Below are 13,517 nucleotides of genomic sequence, written 5' to 3'. Positions count from 1 at the left end.
CCCCAGAGCTGATGGAAGACAAATCCCAGGGCTCCCCGGGGCTCCCTGGGGCCATGTCTGTGGCCCTTTTAAACAGCCAGTCCTGAAGCGCAGGGCCAGGACAGAGGCCTAAAGCCAGTGTGTCTAACCGAGTTCCCAACACACAGAGTTCTAATTATTTTTCTGTTTCCATTTGCCCAGAAGCACCAGAGGCAGATGCCAGGAACCCTATGTGTTTGTGTGTGTGTGTGTGTGCGCGCGCGCGTGCGCGTGCATGCAAGCACGCATGTGTTCACCGTTAAAATGCCAGGGTCTCCATGACAGCTCTGTGCCAAGACACTGAGGCTCAGGTTATATGACTACTGGCAGAGTTGTCTCCCCCCCCCGCCCCAGTCCCCACCTCAGCCCCCTGCCACACACCCTGTGGAGTGTCTTAGCAGTCTCAGAGAGGACCCTGACATTCTCTCCCAGTTCTCAGATACAACAAAACAAAACGGAGACTCATTCTCTGGCATCTCTCAGCCCAAAGGCCTGGGGTTAAGCTCCATAATGGTTTAAATAGCCCCTGGGACAAGAAGAGGAGGTGGCCCCGGGCTCGCCCTGCCTCTTTTGTTCTCCAGCACTGCTCGTCTGCCAGACGTCTCACCTCACCACCTGGAGAGTGATAGTGGGTCTGTAGGGCCATATGTAGACCAGGGTACTGCTCGCCATCTTCTGTTCTGTCCTGGGAAGCTCAGTTACCAGTCTCATCTCTCCTGCAATTTTGTGCCCGACCGACCATGTTGAGCCTCCACCCTGCTGAACATACCAAGGACCAGAAGAACTTCTTGCTGCTCCAAGGGTCTGCCCACCTTAACAGAAATGCTAGTCCTTCAGATTTCCTGGTCAGTGGGCTGGGACCAACTCTGACTTCCATTGGAGTTCTGGGATTCAAGCTCCTCACTGCCAAGGGGCTAGGTGGACTCAAGCCTGGGGAGGGACCAGGGGCAGGGAGACACAAGCTGGCATCCATAGAACATTTATGGAATCTGCTAAAAGGAGAGCCAAGGAGAACATCCTCTAGATCTCTCTGACTCTCCTCCCATCCCTTTCCAAGAGGTGGATTTACCCTGAGTCGCTTACTCTCTAATCAGGGGTGCCCAGAGGCAGATACCCCAGGTTGGATGTGTCCCAGGGAAGTGGCTTTGGCTTTGACTGGATAGCTCTACTCTAGCTCCTTATGGAAGGCCTCCCATAACCTGGGGAGCTTCTCTTCCCCTTCTTGGAGGAGGCAGTGACCAGATCTGAAAGTGGCAGAAAGGCCACACTGCCAAGAAAAGTCCACCCGGCCCCAGCCCAGAATCTTACTGGGGCAATGGAACTGGTTGAGACCTCCATGCCTCCTCATGCCAAATTTCCCCCTATTTTGACCTTAAACATGGGTGTTCCCACTAGGAGGATGGACGGGGATGAGCTGAGGGTGGTTCCTTTTACTATCAAGAGTTGTATTTTTGTACGGTCCTCCCTTTTATGCCAAGTATGTGTGTGCCGAACTGTGCAATGGATTTACGTAGCAAACTTGAGTCTGCAAATAAAGCAAAGTAAAAAGCCACAGCTGGAGTGTGCTGCAGTCTTTATGGGGAAGGAGGGTTCTTCCAACACCAGGGGTATCTAGAAGGCTCTTGAAATACCCAATGGAGTTAGGAAGATCCAGGGATTGGTTTTCTTAGAGAAAAGTCAAAGAAATTAGGGTATTTTCCCTTGGTCAGCCAGCAGTGGCCAAAAACAATGGAGCCTTCAAGTGAAGTTGGGTCTTCTCTCTCTCCTGCTGAGATTCATAAAGTGTCTTCAGCTCTATAGCACATCGTTACAAATCCACTCTGGGACTTACCTTGTTTTCCTCCTTTTGAGGACAGAGTCCAGCCTTGTGATTTGGAGAATATCACTCCCTCTGTCCCCCACAGTGAGGAAGGGCTTGATGAGAGAGACCACCCCGCTCACCATGGAAGATTGCCTAAGTAGAAAGACCTGCTGGAGTCATCTCTTGGGGATGTCCTCACTTCTTGGGCTTTGTTTGGGGAGGTTCACATTTGTTGACCAGTCCTTTTAGGTTTTAGCATCTTCTCAACAGTGGCAGGCTATGTGTTTATCGCTCAAGATTAACTGCATCATATTAAAATGTAAATTTGGTTTTGGTCACTTAATCCTTCTCTGGGTCGGATTCCTGGAGTCCCGAAGTATTCTGCAACAATTGATCCTTCTTCCAAACAGACTAAGTGAGGACGTTATTGGGGATTAAGAGTCCTTTCTCTCCTGAGAGAATGGATGGAGGAAAAGGCCCATCTGGTTTGGACGGAAGGTGACAGAGCCATTAGATTCCTTTTTTATTCACCAGTGTTGCTTAGCAAGATGAGGGCTCATCTTCCTGTTTATATACATTGGTCTGTGGGTTGGCCAGACAAGAGTGGGAGAAATTTTCAGCACAGAATGCAGCCCCATCTGCCGCATTCCCTCTGGCTGGTAGAGCCAAGATAGCCAGGATGTGGTCCGCTTGGTTCACTGCTTTTCTGAAAAATCTGCTGCTTGAAGCTGGCGATCCTACAGCCTCCATTCCTGGAATTCATCTAGCAAGACAATGGCCTTTGATGGCAATCACCTGGAGGTCACAATAGTACCCAATGATCTGGAGAAGTGGTGGGATTTTTATTCCATTTGCTTTAATTCAACAACTCTCAGAAGGACGCTGCTAGATTATATGTTAGATATCATTGCTGGAATGCACCATACAGGTCATGATATCCCGTTTTCTCTCCATGAATTATCCCAGGTATATCCCCTCTCCCCCAAATGATGGTCCAGTTTTCTGAACAAATACCACCAATGACACCAATTTGCTACTACCCGAGATAAGTCGTTCCAGGGTTGGTCAGAAAATCTTAACTCTTAATGAGCCAAAGTGGAACCACTTTCCCCACTGGCCTTAAAGCACATGAACTGTGCCCCTGGAGTACATGGTCCTTCCAGCACTGGCATCTGAAGAGAATTTTCTTATCCTACTTCTCAGTATTAGACCTTGCAAGCTTGTATTAGACAAGGCTGGGTTATACTGCAGTAATGAATATACCGCCCCCCCCCCCAAATCACAGTGCCTTAAAACAAGAAAAGTTTGTCTTCTGTTCATCCAAAGTCCAACGAGAGGCTGCCAGTTCTGGAAAATCTTCATCCAAGTGATGGCAGTGATTCAGAATCCTTCTATCAAGAGGTTCCCGCATCTTGAGGTACTGTTCCATCCACACAGGTAGGGGAAGCAGCACCAAAAGAATCTCACGGGGCATTTATGGCCAAGTCTGGAAGTGACTGACATCTACTACTCACACTCCATTGGCCAGATTCCAATCACATGCTCCAACCCAACTGCAAGGGAGAATGGGAAATGTAATTTTCCTATGTATTCAGGAAAGGGAAACAGAAGTGGTGAGCAACCAGCCAGTCTCTGACAGATGGCAATTTAAGTCACCTACCTCCATTTAACAGGTTTTAAGCTCTCACCTTCCTAAACCTTACCTGAACACAACTCACTTCTTCAAATGTGATGCTTGGATCTGAAGTGAGACCAAGCCTGTCTGATCTGCACTGAGGAGAAAGGGACCATTTACCTCACACTGTGCTTCTCCTCCTCCTCCTCCTCCCTCTCCTCCTTCTCCTCCTTCTCCTTCCCCTTTCTCCTTCTCCTTCTCTTCTTCTTCTTCTTCTTCTTCTTCTTCTTCTCCTAATGTTTATTTTTGAGAGAGAGGGAGAGAGGGTGAGGGGGTAGGGACAGAGAGAGCGGGGAGCAGAGGATCTGAAGTGGGATCTGTGCTGAAAGCAGAGAGCCCAAAGTGGGGCTCAAACTCATGAACTGTGACATCATGACCTGAGCCAAAGTCAACCACTCAACCGACTGAGCCACCCAGGCACCACTACCTCACTGTGCTTCTGTCGATGCATTGGCTTTTCTGGCAGACACAGCACATCATTGACATACACTGAGTCCATGGGAACTGCTCTTACGCCACATCTTCTCCGTCCTGCCTAGAGCGGTGGTCTCTTGAATCTGGGAATTATCATTGAGGAGCAGTGAAGCCCATATGGAATGGGCAGGAAGGAGCAGAATGCAGTGGACTGGACGATGGTGGAGCTGGCCATCAGCAGGGCCCATGCAATTAGGGGGGGCATGAAATGAATTCAGAGGAATGTCTTGCCCAGATGAGCAATAGGACAGCACTTGACCAGGGGACAGCAGGGGTCTAAGGAACCCTGACTCCATTGGTTGGCTTGCTTGCCTTTGTGTCCCACCTCCTGTAGGGTCTATGGGGCATGTGCATCTCGATGTGCCCAAAGTCTCCAGCCTGCCTTTGAATATCCAGAGAGCATCCCAGACACTGCTTGCCAGGATCCCCCTCTAACATTCCTGGAAGTGCCCCAAGATGCTCACCTGCCCCATGAATCCATCCCGGGGGACGTTCCAGCCCATCTTTACCCCAGGCTGCCCCACCATTCCCCACCGCAACTGGCTTCTCCAGGCCATAGCCATGCTCACCCAGTCACCCTAGATGTGAACACAGGCCCTTTATCAAAACACAGCCAACACTAGGATAAACTTGAGCCAAACTTTATGAAAGGCTTGACCAGGAATCATCCTGTGGAACAGAAATGGCTGAAAACTGGATCCTGGAACTCAGAGCTCCAGTGGTCCCTGGGCTGGTCCCTGCTGGCCCCTTTTCCTGGCTCTTGCTTGCACCTTAGCCCCTTTCTCCCTCCAGTGTGTGTGTGTATGGGGGGGGGGGGTACTGCGGATGTCTCACTCCAGAACTAGGACCCCCCACTCGCGGCCTTCTCTGGGCTCCGCCCAGGTCTCGGCCTCTGTCCTAAACAATGTCATCATCATCTCATAAACTTCTGGCCACAGCGCACATAACCTATTACACGGTCATGCCTTAAACTTCTCCATGCCAGAACAGAACTCTGTTATTACTATTGCAAAACCAAAGGCCCATTAGTGTCTTTCCCCAAAATATGAATCAGAAGAGTGATGGCAGCTTTACCAAAGTGATGCTTCCTCGCTTCCTCTCTCCTAGTCATCGAGACTTCACAAATGCCAGGGCGGGCTCTCAGAGGCCCCCATTACGTGGAACTCTGCCGTCTCAAGTCAGGGCCGAAAACTGTAAGTGTGGACCACCTGGTCAGTAAAGCTGACAGCGGAGACAGGCTCAGTGAGCTGTGAGAAGTTGCAGATGGGAGGGACTGTGAGCTCATCACGATAAGCACGTCAGCCCTGGAGGCCACAGCGGAAGCACAGACCTATAGGTGGGGACTCCCCGCCAGAATGACAAAGGGAGGTCTGGACTGTCCCACCCCTAGCTGGCCAGGGGCTTTGCCGTGTAAATAGCACTGCAAGTTAATCCCAGATTACTTACTACACGTTTAGGCTTTAACTCCTATTGAGTAGACAACCTAGGGGTAATTTTTGTAGCATGTGTTTCACGCTTCACAACTAATGCCCCTTAAAGAGTTGAAGTGGACATGTTTAAGGAAATAAAACAAAGCAGGCCCAATAAACATTTGGAGCTGTAGCTGGGAAGCCGGACTACCCCATCTGGATGAGTGAGCCATCGCTCGGCAGTGAACTAGCACGAGATACTGTATTAGCTCAACAGGGGAGTGTAATGGGATGTGGTCGGTGATCCTGCTCCTAATTTTGTTGGGAAACGTGCACTGGACGAGTGTGAGTGAGATAAGGACAAGCTGACCACAGTTGTCCAGGAGGAGCCTGTGAGCCACCTGAGCCCTAGACACTCCTGACCCCCCAACCCCCTGGCTCCAGGAGTGTGGCCGCCCTCCTATTCAGGGAGGCCAAAGCCTCTGGCTCTAGGCTGGGGCTGAGCATATGGGGAGGAGGCGGGCCAAGAGTCAGGCTCTGTGGTAGGGGGTGTCGGGAGGTGTGGGGGTGAAGAGAGGTGAGGAACAGAAAGGAGGGGTGATGGCGATAAGCGTAAGGTTTGAAGACCCAAGGAAACAAAATGTTTGAAAAAGAAAGCATTTCAGAGGTATAAATATTTTGTTGGTGGTAGTAGTGAGTAAACCTTTAGTAAAGTCCCAGAGGTTTGTAAATATATGCTACATATTTGTACGTTGAACGATTTCTTTTTTTTTAAGTTTGTTTATTTTGAGAGAGAGAGTGGGGGGGGGGCGGTAAGGGCAGAGAGAGAGGGGGAGAGAGGATCCCAAGCAGGCTCCACACTGTCAACACAGAGGCTGACACAGGGCTCGATCTCACAAACCACGAGATCGTGACCTGAGCCAAAATCAAGGCTCAGACACTTAACTAAGTCACCCAGGTGCCCCCTCCTCACCCAGGTGCCCCCTCCGTTTTTTTTGTTTTGTTTTGTTTTGTTTTTTTACTATTTCTTAATTAGCCTTGGGATTATTCATGGCTCTAGTCATGCCTACTCTTGTCCCCATAAGTGGTGCCTCGGAAAACTCTCAGAGCAGACCATGTGGGTGCTCTGAAGAAGCCTGAGGAGGAGGGCTGAAATCAATCCCTCTTAGCACTTAGGAAGAAAAGCAAAGGACTGGAAGCCCTGAGGAAACATCCTCCTCAGTCCCCAATGTCTGCGCTGTCCCGTCACAGGCGCTGCTCACCCAGGACCGTGTGGAAAGGAGCTCGGGGCCCTCAGGGAACTCCCTCCTAGTTCCAGGCATGGCCATCTGGTACGCACTCTACATGCGAAGTCACACACCCATCGCAGTGACATCCAGCAGCTTCTGGATCATCTGGGCGTGGGTGCCGTGGAAGGGCAGCCCATCTACCTCCGGGCCCACCTCGCCCGAGACTCCACTCTGGACTTGGGTGCCGCACCAGGATGCCCAACGCTTTTTCTTCCTGGAAAAACAAGGGGATGGGGATAGAATGGGGGAGGGGGAGGAAAAAGAAAGAAACACATACATTTACAAGTGGAGGAAGAGTGTTTCACTTGGCGTGGACTCCTTTTTAAAAACGAATTTTTGCTTAACCACAGTAATGCCACTGGCAGACTCATAATGAAAAATAAGTGTCCTGTATCACCTGTCATCTGCCCCAAACCTCCCAAGAAGCAGCAATTTGGAACAGTTTGGGATGTTTCCTCTGGTAACTACCTTGGAGTTAGTGTTTGTTAAAAACACTGAAGATTCACTTCTGCGGGGACAGCACGGGCTACTCCTTGCAACCTAGCCCCTGCTCAGCTCTGGATCATCTATCTGCGGCTTTTGTGCCGGGGAGGCTCCCATTCCTCCTGAGATGCCGCCGTTAGCCTCCTGTGGGGCGTGTACCAACTCCTGCTGCAGCCACCTTCTTGTCTTCTCCATACGACCCAGTGTGGATGTGGGGGCATCCGGAGGGAGCAGAGCCGTGGAGAAAATGCAGCCTGACCTGAAAGCGCGGGCCTACGCCAGCCGACTCCATCTTGTTCTGTGTCCTTCACCTTGACCACGCCTCCTCCCCTTGAGTAACTTCCCGCTCACCTGCCTAACAGGACTCTGACCCTTCCCCAGCCAATCGGCTGAGGCCACAGCCATTACCCCACCAACTGCCCCTAGGCCCTAATAAAACCTTTGTCCTTTTGAAACTCGCTCTCCCCCCCCCCCCCCCCCCCCATCTCTTGAGCTGGAGCTAGCTCGAATAAAGGCTCTTTTGCTTTTACATCGGACTCGGCTCCCTGGCGGTCTTTGGGGATCATGAATTCTGGGCATAACAGACCCTGGGCCCAGCAGGCAGGGTTTAGGATCAGACAGATCTGACTTGGGTCTTTCCTGGTAGGTGTTTTAACTTCTCCTTGCCTCAGTGTCCTCATCTGTATAATGGGGATTTTGATGATAATAGTAGTAATGCCTCCATTAAATAAGACGATGGAAGTAAAGCACCTAGTGTGGTCCTTGGCACACAGTAGGTGCTCATGAGATGAAGTGAACTATTATTGGCAGGGTTGGGTCCCCTGGCCTTTAGCCCAGAGCTTTTTTTCCTTTGACATATTTGCTCATTTTTTAAAAAGTGATTTGATCCCCCTCATTTCACCTTCTGAAAGTAAAGGTCCCAAAGAACTACTTATCAAAGCTAGCATGAGTTACCCTCTGGTTGAAAAGTTCTCCCTGAGGAAGGGGGTCTTGGGTGTGGGCAAAAGGAGAGAGGAAGGTGCCTGAGGGGCAGAAGTCAAGTATGTTCTCCCCCTCCTCCTCCTCTGAAAGCAGAAGGTGGGGGGGGGGGGGGGGAGTGGTGGAGGAGACATAGGAATCCACAACAGGAAGGTTAGGACAGGACTGAGAAGGGCTCTCATCTTCCTCCTCAGGCATTTGCTCATTCATTTCAGCACCCATCAAAGTTTCCTTGAGCACCAGCTGTGTGCCAGAGATGAACCAGGGATACAGTGGTGAATGTGACATAGTCCCTGCCCCTCTGAGGGGTTCATAGTCTAGATAAGTGACCAGGCAGGCACAGTCTATGGGGATCACAGCACCAAGCAGGGGGCATCCAACCCTGGTTATCAGAGTGGCTCAAGAAAGACTTTCTAGAAGACAGACAGCTAGGATGTCAGATGACAAAAGAGCAGGAAGGAGCCAAGCCAGGGGCTGTGAGGAGCACTCACTGAAAACCAGTCAAAACAATGGAGAGAGTGCTGGCAAAAGTCACCTGGGAACTGTCTCTACTCCCAGCTGGTGGGAGAGCCTGCCTTTCCACCTGCCCTGGGTGCCAAGTTGGGAGGGACACCCACGGGCATTTCCAGGCATCTCTTTGTCCACCAGCCCCTTCCCAGGGACCACCCAGCCTAGAATGGCATTTCCTGCCCTTTGTTTGGGCTTTATTCTTCATTTCTCTCTCCATTGGATCATATCCTTTCTTTCTGGGGGAGTGCTCCTGGGTCCCCGGAGGGGGGATGGTCATTTCCTCTTAGCGCACTGCCCACTGGCACCATTCCCATCCTTCTGGGTCCCAGGGAGAGGCTTGGGGTGTCAGGGTGCATGTGATTAGACAGCAGCTTTGGAACTGGTTGGCACTCGGCCTCTACCAAGAGCCACAAGGAACAGCTGGGCCAGTGGAGACTGCCTGAAAATTTCCAGGAATCACTGAATGACCACACCATCTTCAAGGAGATGCCACCACATGGAGGAGGTGACAGAAGACAGGAGACTTGACCTGGAGGCAGAGCACCTGGAGGCTGTGACACCAATCCAGAGGCTGAGACAGTGTGGCATGAGAGGAGGGACAGAGGACTGAAGTGAGACAGGAAGGCCAGGGCTTGGGGCCTAGTTCATTGTGAACAGGGAAAGAGGCCCTAGGATGCCTTCTGGGGCTTAGTGGCTGAGTGTGTGGGTGGTCACTGTTGGTTCACACAGGGTGTGTGGTAGGGTGGTGTCATGGGTAGGTGATGTTGCTGTTCAAAGTGGGGTGGGAGAAAGGGGCCTCCTAGGAAGTTAGAACTGTTCTGTATCATGATCTTGGCAGTGGCTATATGGATGTATATGTATGTAAAAATTCATCTGCTGTACATGCAAGGTGTATGCACTTCTTTCTTCTATGTAACTCAATTTTTAAAAGTTAGAAAGAAAAGTAGAGTGGGATGAAGGTACTGGAAGAGAAAAGGAGCCCAGGATGAAGCCATGCTCCTGCTTGTCTGTATCATCCATCTATCCATCCATCTGGCCAGACAGCCAGCAATCCAGCCATCCAGCCAGAAATCCATCCACCCATCCACCCATCCATCCATCCATCCATCCATCCAGGCATCCATCCATCCATCCATCCATCCATCCATCCATCCATCCAGGCATCCATCCATCCATCCATCCATCCAGGCATCCATCCATCCATCCATCCATCCAGGCATCCATCCATCCATCCATCCATCCAGGCATCCAGGCATCCATCCATCCATCCAGGCATCCATCTATCCATCCATCCATCCATCCATCCATCCAGGCATCCATCCATCCATCCATCCATCCATCCATCCAGGCATCCATCCATCCATCCATCCATCCAGGCATCCATCCATCCACCCATCCATCCATCCAGGCATCCATCCATCCATCCATCCAGGCATCCATCCAGGCATCCATCCATCCATCCATCCATCCAGGCATCCATCCATCCACCCATCCAGGCATCCATCCAGGCATCCATCCATCCATCCATCCATCCAGGCATCCATCCATCCACCCATCCATCCATCCAGGCATCCATCCATCCATCCATCCATCCAGGCATCCATCCATCCATCCATCCATCCAGGCATCCATCCATCCATCCATCCATCCAGGCATCCATCCATCCATCCATCCATCCAGGCATCCATCCATCCATCCATCCATCCATCCATCCATCCATCCATCCATCCATCCATCCATCCAGGCATCCATCCATCCATCCATCCATCCATCCAGGCATCCATCCATCCATCCATCTAGGCATCCATCTATCCATCCATCCATCCATCCATCCAGGCATCCATCCATCCATCCAGGCATCCATCCATCCATCCATCCATCCAGGCATCCATCTATCCATCCATCCATCCAGGCATCCATCCATCCATCCATCCATCCATCTCCATCCATCCTTAGTCCTTGTAAGGTGTCATCAATCAGCTCTTAGCTCTTGACGAGGTGTGGGGAATGCTCTCCAGCCATTTAGTGCCCTCAGATAAAACTCCCAGGCACAGCCAAGGGCTGGAGCAGGCAGGGTGTGCCTTAGATGGTGGTGGCTACCTTCCCTGGGCTCCTCAGCCTGGTGCCCACACCTGCTACAGTTACAAGGGGATCCCTAAGAACTGTCCCTGAATATGGGAGGCCCTGCTTACAAGCAACTCACAGAGCAGAGATGGGGGGGGGGACATTCCTCATCCTGCTAATCAAGCTGCACCACCTGCTCAGGCCACAGCTCTGCCCACACCTCTCGATGAGTCAGGGACATCCATGGAGCCACCTACAGAACTCTAGCATGACGATCCCAGTTACTCCCCCTGCACGCTGCACTGCTTCGTGTGCCTGCACCTTGGCTTATGTGGGTCCTCTGCCTGGAAGAGCCTTCCCACCCTTTCTTACCTGCCTACTTATATCCCACTTATCCTTTAAGACCTAGCTCAGCACCACCTCCTCCAGGCAGCCTTTCTTGAGCCCTCTGATGGAGCTGAGTGCCTGCTCTCTGTCCCCACAGCAGCTTGCCCTGCACACTTCTATCGTTCCATGAGTCCCCACACCTGACCCCAGGGAGATCCCGAGTTCCCTACCCAGGGCCTGGGTCTGACCCCATTGCCTCTCAGAGCAGAACTGGCCTGGCCCAGAGGAGGGGCGCAACACACACGAGTTTGTACTTTTGCTTTGAAAACGTTTCCTTTTATTTTCCTTACAAGAGCGATATATTATTAATGTATTTATGAAGGACTGGGTGGAAACTCAAAAGGAGAATTTTCCATCCCCAGAGGGTAAGCATTTGGTCTCTGTGAATTTGTTTGGCTGGGTTCATTCTTTTGTGTCTGTGTGAATCAGGAATCATGTGTCAGGCAGCCCCCCTGAGTGTTTTTTTCCAGTTCAGATCCAGGAAGTGCAAAGAAAACACAGAAGGCCCTGTAGGCCCCTATGGGGCAGACCGCTTCCCCTGAAAATGTCACTTCAAGCTGCTCTAGTGCCCCCAACCCCACATGGCACCCTGGCATTAGCAAGAACCAGGAAACTTCTGAGCCACGGAAACAGAATGGAGTCAGAAAGACCCAGGCTCAGGTCCAAGGTCATCTCTTAGCTGGGTGAGTTGGGCAAGCCACCTCCCTTGTTGGAATCCCAGCTCCCTCATGTGTAAAGTGGGGACAACATCAACCCAGGGAGGTGTTGCAGAGAAACGGGGTGGCAGGGGGGAGAAAGAGACACGGAGGGAGAGACAGGGCTCTGGATGCACATGCTTCTCCAAAGTGAGGGGCTCTGGGCCTCAGCCCCTGGCTGCCTGGGGACTCATCACAACCACTCGCCCCACCTGAGCTGCTATGTCCAGGCTCGAGGCTCAGCCTTGGGAATGCCTTCGCTTCTCCCCAGACCAACCCTCTAACCCAGGGTCTCAGAGTGTGGTCACCCAGAACATGTCAGAAATGCCACTTCGGCTCAACTCAGGTCTCTGGAGTCAGGTGCCCTGGGGTGGGCTTTGCACCCTGTGGTTTACGATGCCCTGAGGTGATTCAGATGCCTCTAGATTTGGGGACCTGCTGCCCTAACAAAGCACTGCATCGGCCTGCCCGTTCGTTCATTTGTTCGTTCTACAAGAATTTACCACTATGTTCCCTCTGCTGGTTGCTGGGAAAGCAGACACAAAAGACCTGGTTCCTGGTCTTGCATTTAGCGATCCATACCTTTGGGAGGCCAGGCTAGGAAAGTGAGGCCTTCAGTTGCACGAGACTGCTTCTGGACTGGTTAGGAGTGGCCGCGGGGTCAGCGGCCCAGCCTGACCTCGCACGGGAATCCCTCCTCCATGGGCCCACGTCAGAGGCTTCCTCCTTGCAGGGCTGGGCAGCTCGGCAGAGGGCAAGGTCTTCCTTACAGTGAACCAGAATCTGCTTTCATGATCTCTGCCTTTTGGCCTGCTTCTGTCTCTCAGGGGGCCGAGGGCGTTGTCTGTCTCCCTCCTCCAGGAAGCCATTCAGATTCATGCCCCCCCCAGTCTTCTCCCCTCCAGGCCAAACACCCCAGCTCCCTCCATGGTTTCTCAGGCTTTGCGGCCCTCTCAGCCTCCCGCCTGCCCCCAGGTGAAGCTGCTGCTCACGGGCAAGTCCCTTCAGGCCTGGGATTTAGACATCAAGTCAGGGCTTTGGCTCCAATTTCCCATGATCCAAATTATTCTGGAAAATTCTCCCAGAAGGTGCTTCAGGCTCAAGGAGGAGCAGGGGATGAAGAGGTGGGTTTGAGTCTGCGATTGGGGTAAGTGGGTAGGGCCATGGGAACTGAGGCCCCAAGAGAGAAGGGCAGAGTCATTGAGTCCTTCTGTTTTCAAACAATAATCATCCTAAAATAATCCACATGCCAAAGAGCCACATTTTGTGGTGGCAAATTTTGCTCCCCTACATAGGCAGGCTCTGCCTCTGGCTGTTAACAGGCAGCAGTGGTCCTGGCCCTGGGCTGAAAGCCTGAAAGCCCTGCCTCTCCTGCAGGGAGTGGCCAGCTGGGGTGTGTTACCTTAGCAACGGATGGAAGGGCCTGAGCCCAGTCCTGCTCCCCAGGTGCTCTGGAGGGTCCAACTGCCTCCCTTAGGAGGTAATGTCTGTGGACCTCACATGAGTTGAGGATGTACAGCACACAGGCCAAGGCACAGCCTCCCCAGTTAGAAACACCTAGAACAGAAAAAGATTCTACCATAGAATTGGAAAGCTTATGGGGTCCATCACCCTGCCTCTAAGCAGCAGAACTCATCTCAAAGAGTGGCCCCAAGGGGGGTGTGGGTGGCTCAGTCGGTTGAGTGTCCAACTTCGGTGACCATAAAACCTATGACCCACAAGGAACGGTATGGC

At 51.9% G+C, this 13,517-nt stretch overlaps 1 protein-coding gene across 1 annotated transcript in view; it reads right to left on the bottom strand.

Moving 5' to 3' along the window:
* Positions 1–6,381: 6,381 nt before the first annotated feature.
* The window catches only part of DGLUCY (D-glutamate cyclase), a 46,661-nt gene continuing 39,525 nt past the window's right edge, over positions 6,382–13,517 (bottom strand). Inside the window, 3 exon segments of the mRNA XM_032593439.1 lie at positions 6,382–6,846; positions 6,848–6,880; positions 13,186–13,340. Of these exon segments, the coding sequence (XP_032449330.1) occupies positions 6,730–6,846; positions 6,848–6,880; positions 13,186–13,340 (305 nt within the window). The 3' untranslated portion in view covers positions 6,382–6,729.

Source organism: Lynx canadensis, chromosome B3, assembly GCF_007474595.2.
Source record: "Lynx canadensis isolate LIC74 chromosome B3, mLynCan4.pri.v2, whole genome shotgun sequence".
NCBI classification, from domain to species: Eukaryota; Metazoa; Chordata; class Mammalia; order Carnivora; family Felidae; genus Lynx; species Lynx canadensis.
The sequence above is the reverse complement of the archived record's forward strand: the minus strand, read 5'-3'. Positions and strand labels throughout refer to the sequence as shown.